This window comes from Hippocampus comes, unplaced genomic scaffold (genome assembly GCF_001891065.2).
Source record: "Hippocampus comes isolate QL1 unplaced genomic scaffold, H_comes_QL1_v1.1 scaffold238, whole genome shotgun sequence".
In the NCBI taxonomy this organism is placed as follows: Eukaryota; Metazoa; Chordata; class Actinopteri; order Syngnathiformes; family Syngnathidae; genus Hippocampus; species Hippocampus comes.
In genome coordinates, this window is record NW_017806177.1 from 262,514 (window position 1) to 271,723 (window position 9,210).

Below are 9,210 nucleotides of genomic sequence, written 5' to 3' on the forward strand. Positions count from 1 at the left end.
AACATTTGCAGTAGACCAGGTGAAACCTGTCCTGGTGAAAATAAGGAGAGTCATTACGTTTTTTTTGACTCTTTTGGACATTTCATTTTGAGACACTCAGTGAGAGTGGTCTGTGTACGCTAAAATACATACAGCAGCTTTGAGCCTGTGACTGCCATATTGTTTAAATTGTATTTTATTGTCTGTCCTATGGAGATGGATATTTCATATAAGACACTCAGTGAGAGTAGTCTCTTTGTGTTTACACTACAGCAACAGCTGTGAGTCTCAGGTGCCAAATTGTTTACATTTTCTTTGCACAAAACCCAATTGTGAAAGGGCTTAAATAAGTTGTTTTACACGTTCTACTGTTTATAAGGCATAAAGTGGTATCCTTTTTGTAATACCATACTGAATAACATCTTTTTTAAAACTTTTGTTCTTTGCTTATTTGCATCATGTTTAATCGCACAATATCGCAACAAATTGCATTGTATCGTATCGGATCACATTGATTTGAACTAAATGTGTATCGCATCGAATCACATCGTGAAGACGGTGAAACGTATTACATCGTGTCGCCAGAAAATTCCATGTATCGTTTAAGTATCGCATCGCTGGTAGTGCATCAAGATGTGTATCAAATCTCCTCAGTGCTGAGATTCACATCCCTAACGAATACCTGAGAGATTCTCCTGCTGCACTTAGGAATCTCATTGACAAGTGCGGAGGTAGGTACCAAGTGTTCAACAATCTTCAAAACTCCAATAATCCGGCGCAGGTTCAAGAACTCCTAAGTAAGGTGGACAGCATGGTGAAGCAGAGTAAAAGCGGGTTTTATAGCAACGCTATGTTCGAAGAGGCCGAGGCTATCAGGGAAGAGCAGAGAAGGATAATGTTGGAGAACAAGCGCAGGGGAAGCAGCGGAGCCTCGGAGCAAATGAGGGAAGAGGCCGTTCGCTCGTCACGTGTGCTGGAGAGGTTGACGCGCGTGGTGGTGACTGGCGTCATCGGACTGACAGTTGGAATTGCCTTTGGCGTAAGTCTGACCCCGACAGTGGCCGCGGCGGTCTCAGGAAAGACCGCTATGGCTCTGGGGGCAGCGATTGGTGGTGCGATCAGAGTCGTCGCTGGTTCAGAGGCAAAGAGTTTCAAGGAGGGAGCATCCGATACTATTGAACTGGTTGTTCGTGTCGGAGGTTTGGCTCTTCAGGCTTCCTTAGGTGTGGGGGCTTGCTTGGGGGCTTGCTTGGGGCCAGCCCCCCCCAGTTGGAACTTTAGCTGCGGAAACGGGGCAGCAATAGTTCAGGACACTGTGGCAGCTGCGCCTGTTGCAGCAGCAAGATATCCTGTCCAAGATACACTCACTTCGGTTGGAAAGGCTGTGGCAGCGGTAACCGTATCAAGTACCGCTGCCATGGAAATCATCAAATGTAAAACCAAAGACTCAGAAAAAACTACTTCTCGTGGAAAAAATGAACACGAACAGTGTGCCTCTGACTATCTCTAAAATATTGTCAGAAAATGACTGTACTGTCTCAGCCAGATTTGTCAATTCTGTGAAAGAGGTCCTCCATGATGTCCAGGACTCCTCCATTTCACAAGGCAATGGTGCATCCCAGTTACCATTCTCTGCAGTGAGTTCTCTTCGAATTGCCTTGCCTTGGATAGTAACTGGAGCTGCAAATGCTAGAGGGTCATAGAGGTTGTTAATGGTGGATAAGACACCTCGTCAAGTGTAAGGCTTTATCGCATCGAAGACAATGAAGACAAAGCAGTCTGTTTGTAGATTCCAATTGAGTCCAAGACTCCGTTGCATTGGCATTTTGTCTGTGTTTAGGTTGAGGTCTTTCAAGTCACTTGCGTGGTCCGTTGATGGGAAGGCTTCCATGAACCTCTTTGCGGTTTGCTGCGATCTTGTGTAGTCTCAGGTTTGATCTAGAGAGGACATCTTGCGTTTTCTTTACCAAGTCAATAGCAGCTTCAACTGTAGACAGAGACCTCATCTCAGGCTTCTCAATGTTTTGCCCAAGAGACATGAGACGTTTTAATGCCAGGGGCCTGTTGTTGTGAAGCCGTCGGCGTGGATTCTTAAAGGGTAATGGAGCTACCCAACTGTTGTTGGAATCTTTATGTAGTCCATCATTCATAATTTTCATGAACGAAGCATCTCGAATTGATGGAGCCACTTGGTTATCTTCTTTGGTTCGCTGGAACACATTACATCCAAGATGGTCATTATCGCAGATACATTCCTCTTCAGAGCATGTTGTGAGATGGCTCGTCAACTGGATGTCGCTGTACTTTTCTTTCACTTGGAACACATTAGGGCATGGCTTAAAGCTGGATGGTCGTTGAAGCTTTGCGGTGCTTGTATAAAAGGAGCTGATTGTTAGTGGTTTGTGGATGCTGCTAAGGCACGTTTCCGACAACAACCCACCCAACATCTAGCTTCTGTGCATAGGGATGGTTGTGTGAGCCATTAACTTGTTTGCGTACCTTGTGTACTCTGATGACGTCCCGACCTAAGAGAAGCATGATTTGGGCATTTGGATCCATTTCTGGAATGAGATGAGGTATTGACTTTAAATGTGCACGATGACGAGCGACACTTGGAGTTGGAATTTCGTCTCTTGTTGTTCGGAATGTCATTACATTCAGTAAGACTGGGTAGTGGAATTCTGAGTGTTCCATCCAGGGATTCTAATTCATATCCATTTGCCCGCCTTCCTGTCACTTCTTTTACTCCCGCGCACATTTTCAGTGTGGATGGGACGCTTGGACTTTTGTCAGCAAACACATCAAAGAACTGCGAGCGGGTCAGGGACCTATTGCTTTACTCATCCAAAATTGCGTAGACTTTCACCGCCCTCTCTCTGTGACCACCTGGATACACCTTCACAAGGCAAATCTTTGAACAGGATCGGTCTGTGAGGTCTCCACCGCAGACTTTGGTGCATTTGGTTGTGATGTCGGATTCAGGCAAAGTTTTGACATCCTCCCCGCCATGCTCTGGAGCAGGGACTTCCACTTCCATACATGCTGTGGGCTCTGAATGTAGAGCCGTGCAATGTCTCTCACTCTTGCACTCAAAACACTGAAACTGGACTTTGCAGTTTTTGGCAATGTGCGTTGACGAACAACATTTGAAGCGAAGATTGTTTTCTTTCAAGAATGTTTTGCGGTCTTCTATGGGTCGTTCTCCCCAACGCACAACATTTGTGCAAAGGGTGTGGTTTCCCATGAATAGGACACATTTTGTCAGCGTCCACTGCTTTCGTTGGGGACTCAGTCAAGTCAGGATCCGTCTTGGGTTTTATCTCCATTTTGTAAGCTGAGATTTTCTGATTCTTTTTTGTCTGCCATGTTGATTTTTTCAGCCTTGCATACACTGTCTGTCTGAGTGATAAAGCTGAAGCTTGGATCATTGGCAATGCTTGCTTCTTGATGGACAAAATCTACAAATAAACTGAAGGGTGGATAATGCACATTCTCTCGTCGCTTATATGACGCACCAACTGAAGCCCACTTCTCTTGCAGGCGAAAGGGAAGCTTGTGCGCTATCGGGTTAACTCCTCTAGCTGTCTCGAGGAAGGACAGACCAGGTAAGACTCCTTCATCCTTAGCTGAGAGTAGTTCCATGAGAAGATCACTTAACTTCGTTAACATAGTATATTCCCTGTTCCCTATCTTTGGAAAGGCGGCAATGCGTTTGAAGAGAGCATCTTCGATTGCTTCTGTTGAACCCTAAGTTCTTTCGAGTCTTGTCCATAACATGTCTAGGCCTGCTTCTGGATTATTGACATGAATTGCCCTTATCCGTTCGGCATGTTCTTTTGACTCCTCACCTAGCCATTTTAGAAGGAGATCAAATTCTTCACTTGCTGTTAAATTTAAGCCGTCTGTTGCAGAGTGGAATGAGCGTTTCCAGGCTCTGTAATTCTGTGGCTTGTCATTACACTGGAGTAAGCCGGTAATACCAATTCACGGCGTGCTAGGTATCTCACAAATTCATTTGCATTTGAGTTACTATAGTTGGAATTAGGAGACATAGGATAGGATAGGGGTGATGGTGTGGCAGTGTAGAATGACATCTTTCAAACTTCACTTGTCGGGGCCCACGAACATATTCATCCTTACAAGGTTGAACAAGTTGGGAAATATTGTGTGGTGTTAGTAAGACATCCTTTTCAATTGGCTGGTGTTCTGTTTCCAAGGTTTTGGTTTGTTCAGCAACATACTGTTGAGTGCGCTGCGTGGCTGTTAAGGGGGTAGAATCCAACACAAGCATTTGGCTACGTTGTTGGTTCACGTTATCAACAGCAGCTTCCAGTGCTTCTGCTTCCGCAACGGCTGCTGCAGTTTCTTTCTTGTATTCAAGCATTTGCACTGATGCTTCCAACTTAGCTTTTTCGAGTTTCAGGTTAATTTCTTCCGCAGCGTAGTAAAGACGTGCTTTTACAGCTTCTGCTTTTGCTCTTGCTCTAGCTGCGGCAGAGGATGTTGTTGACGAGGCATTAGAGTGCACAGACGAAGCATCTGAATGTGTCTTTGACATGGCTACTTCGTTTATTTTCTCCTTCTGACTTCAGGACACTGATTTGTTGGACTACTTGTTGAAAGTGATGGTTTGTTCGTACCAGCGTGTTCACGTTATCTTGCCCGCTAGGAAGCCGTGGTTTCACTGTACTGTCTCGGCCAGATTTGGACAGTCAGCTAAACTCCTCTTCTACACCACGACGCTGAAGATGTTATTCTTAGTCCACAGGTTTAATGATGGAGAAAAAGGTAAAACTGTAACATAAAATACAAGGCAATATTACTTTGACTTCACAACGAACAGAATAAAATAACATTACCTCAACCGCGAAACTAGCAAGACGTCATGCGCTAACGCAATTAGCGAGCGCTAGCATAAATCGTAACGTCTTTTCATGCATGTTGCGGAACATTTTCGAACAGAAAACATGACAGAGCTGCTCATCGATAACAAAACAAACTTGTACATACCCACGATGCTACCAAAGGCGTGAGATGTCTGTGGATTGTACTGCATTAAACACGACGACTATTACGTTACTCTCATTGGCGATCTATCGCTCTACTTCTTGCTTCCGCGTACGCGTTTTCCGCTTTCATGACGTCACGTCCGGTTATGAACGACGCTGTTTGCAATGAAATCAACAAAGTTATGTTGCACAAAGAAATACTCTTAACTATGCATAGAAATATTAACGTTACTTTAGTGTAACTTAAATACAACATTCAAATTTAGATTAACTGTTAGTTGGGGACAGAACAATGACAATGCTGTTTTTTTCAATACTTATATTGTTTTGTTTGAGATTGAAACGCAGTTGAACAAAATCGAAATACAAATTGTTTCATTTGTAAAGAAACTGAAGAGATCCCAGTGATTTATTTTTGTTTCGTTTTTTTTAAAGGTATTTCCTATATACTGTATTGTTAATGTACACAGTGCCTCCTTTTTGTGATCAACCAAGTGATGCCAAATGACAAATAAATACATTATTAAAGACATCTGGTCATCTAGTTTTCTTTCTATACCAGACTGTTTTTTTTTTTAATCTGTGTCATTTCATCTTTGAGCATTATTGTTTTTTTGTTAAAAATGTGCTCGGGTGGTGTGGACGTCATAGACAATGCAAGTTATGATGTGATTTGGTTTATTTCACCTGATAACGGACTTTTTTTTTTAATCCTTTTTAATTTGCGTCAACCTCCGCTGAAATCAGTAATGGCATTTTTTTTAACAATGATTTTTTTTGCCTCTTGTAAAAATGTCCCTTGTTTCAAATCGTACAGCTGTACGTAAACGCATTCCATAATAAACGTTTGACTGTTTAACAATTCATCCAAAAAGAGGTGTCAGTGTCCCCCTCGCCCCAGGTTAAGAGTCTGGGTGTCATCCTTGATAGCATGCTCACCTTCCACTCACATATCAACACCATCACCCGCACTGCTTGTTTCCACCTCCGCAATATTAACAGACTTTGCTCTCCCCTCACCCCCCGCACCACTGCTATTCTTGTCCACAGTCGTGTCACATCCCGCTTAGATTACTGCAACGCTCTCCTCTTCAGCCTACCTCAAAAGTCTCTCCATAAAATCCAGCTGGTTCAAAACGCCTCTGCTCGCATCATGACAAAAACACCCTCCTAGCAGCACATCACCCCCGTCCTTCGGCAGCTCCACTGGCTCCCTGTCCAATACCACATCAACTACAAACTGCTTCTGTATACATATATGGCCATCCACAACCTGGCCCCTCCCTGCCTGTCCGACCTTCTTCAGGTGCATACCCCCACTCACTCCCTCAGATCTTCGTCCTCCCTCCGCCTGTCAGTGCCCCCTGCCCGCCTCAGCACTATAGGAACCAGAGCCTTCAGTCGCGCTGCTCCAAAGCTCTGGAACAATCTACCTCCGGACCTCCGAAACTGTACACCTCTCTCCACTTTCAAGTCCCATCTGAAAACACACCTGTTCAGGACTGCCTACAACACATAATTCTTCCATTTCATCTGTTTTGTGATTTTATGTCCTGTTTTTATACAATATTTCTCTTATTTATTTTTACATTGTATTGTCTGTACAGTGTCCTTGGATGGCATGAAAGGCGCTTTTAAATGAAATGTATTATTATTATTATTATTAAGAGGAAAGAAATCCGAAAAGGCCCTCGCATATCTCGCTCCCGCAGCGAGCTATAGCAGCACACCTCAGCGAGTCTTTGTGGCGGAAGAGAAAGGATGGAGGGAACAAGCGGTTTCCCTCGTAGACAAATGAAGGAAGGTACAACTGTTATTGTTTTTTTGTTTTTTAGCATCCAAGGGTAAATTGATAAGGATTAAATAGCTGTTTTAAAATTAATTTCATGGATGTGATTTACTTCAAAACTTGACTGTTTTGCAGTTTCGACATTCACCGTCTGTTTTAAGTCCTTATGTTACGGGTTGCCAAATATAAATTAGAGCTCACCTCGGTGAATATGATTGACCTGTTTCTGATTTGGCGACGTGGATGATTATGGGTCTGAAACTTGCTCAACGATGTACAGATGTATCTCACAAACCTAATTCCAATGAAGTTGGGACGTTGTGTAAAACGGAAAGAAAAACACAATACTGTGTTTTGTAAATCATGTTCAACCTATTTTTAATTTACCGAAGAGGATTAGGGCCAATGAAGAAAGGTTTTTTTAGGGCCAATATCACCTTTATCTCAGAATTCTGACTTTAAAGTGAGAATTCTGACTTTATTCTCAGAATTCTGACTTTAAAGTGAGAATTCTGACTTTTAGAATCTTGCCAAACTTGGTTTTTTTTCTTCATTGGCCCTAATCCTCTTCCGTATGTGTCTTAAATGTTTCAAAATATTTCAAATGTGGTATCTAACACAAGTAATGCTGAATGTGAATAGCAGTAGTTATTTTGCTGTAAACACAAAACACGCTTTATATTTCATTTAGTTTGAAGGAAAACCTAAACTAACTGAAACACTTAACTAAAACTTAAGTTAAGCGAACACACAGAACTGAACACAAAGGCTTGGAGACAATTTAGCCATAAAGTAGTGTAATTTGCAAATTACACACAAGAGAGCCGGGACAGGTATCGAAATCACGGCCTCTGCACCGTGAGGCGGACGTGCTTATTCACCGCGCCGCCCGCTGTGGTATAAATTTCCTGAACATAAATCCTCAGAGAGGGCTCATTAGGTTTTCCGGCAGGGGGCAGCATGCGGCCATCAAATGAGTTTTCGCGCGTATTTGTCTCCAGTACGACATCCACTTTTCATCCATCCAGTTTGTCCTCAAGATGCAGCCTGTCCCAGTTGATTTTTCGGTGAGAAGCTGGGTACACCCTCGACTGGTCGCCAACCAATCGCAGGGCACATATAACAAACAACAACAGTAACAGTCAAGCTCAAATTCTTATCTATGAACAAATTAGAGAATACCAACCACGAGCAGAGTATTCAAAATTCTACAAAGGATGCCCGAGTTGAAATTCAATTCCGCGTCCTCTTGACCGTGAAGCGGAAGTACAAACCACGAGGTCACTGCACCATTTGCCATTGCTCTCTCTCATCCACGTTGACGTTCTTCGTCAGCAGCATGTGGAAACCTCGGTCATTGGAATGAATGGCAATGACATAATTTTAATTGAATCACGAGGAGCCCGCCGTGCCACTTGCGCGGCGTTTATTAAATTACCGTAAATCATGCGTTTGCCGTGACTAAATGAGGTCATTTGACTTCACGCTAGCCTCACGATCACGAATCAAAAACAGCACAAAAATGTCATTTATTCGTCGGAAAAATAATAATAAACACAGCAAATCCAGAATGCCTGAATTATACAGAATAAAGTGGCCAAAGACTTTTAAGGTAGTTAGTTCGTCCGTTTGCTGCACTGACGATCAGAAATGAGAAACGTCCAAGAGGTGCACTTGTCTCCCCATTGGCAGAAGCAAGTGGAGACAAAGAAATAAAAGAATGTAACAAAAGTGGCCCTCTGCCCGTGCTCAATTGATTGCTTACGCTTTTGTGGTTTGGACTCGGACTCTTAACAGGGCAGATTTGCTTTGGAGTTTTGTTTTCATTTCTGCAAACAGAGCAAAAATCCTACAAGCTGACCTTGGCAGAAGCATTTATACAACGGAAGCTGCAAGCACTTATTTGAGGTATGCTAAAGAGCAGGAAAACAATAGTACAGTACAGTACACCGTTGTCATTGCAATCCAATTATGTTGGGTCTCCTTACAGTTTAAAAAAAAAAGTCATAAAAGGTTATGGTTAAGGTCATAATTCTAAAAAAAAAAAAAGATACAAGAAAGTTCTTCTATGCTCGCACACCAGCCGACCTTCTCAGCTGACGTCGTCACTCAACAACACTTAAAGGGTTGTAACGCAGCACCATCCATGTTAGCTTTGTCGGTCGGCCATGTCGATGCATTTTGATTCAATGTTTTCTGTTTAAAAACTGTTCATTTGTTACTTTTTGTGAAGTTCACTGTTGCCAATTTAGCAACAGAAGAAGAAGAAAAAAAAAACAACCAAGTGACAAGTTTTGTATTTGGTAAAATTATTTAGTTGGGGAACGTGTAAGTCGAGGCACCACTGTATTCTGAATCGGAAACTAAGAAAGTACAAGAGCCTTCCTGGTCTTTGGCTTGCTTCAGTCATCTTTTTTTTTTCCAAATGGGCCA

The 9,210-nt window shown here is 42.8% G+C and overlaps 1 protein-coding gene across 1 annotated transcript in view; it reads left to right on the plus strand.

Moving 5' to 3' along the window:
- LOC109532507 (uncharacterized) overlaps positions 1 to 5,854 on the plus strand; it is a 7,706-nt gene extending 1,852 nt beyond the window's left edge. Inside the window, exons 4-5 of the mRNA XM_019897352.1 lie at positions 551 to 1,502; positions 5,280 to 5,854. Of these exons, the coding sequence (XP_019752911.1) occupies positions 551 to 1,489 (939 nt within the window). The 3' untranslated portion in view covers positions 1,490 to 1,502; positions 5,280 to 5,854. The remainder of the gene's footprint in view (positions 1 to 550; positions 1,503 to 5,279) is intronic.
- Positions 5,855 to 9,210: the final 3,356 nt, after the last annotated feature.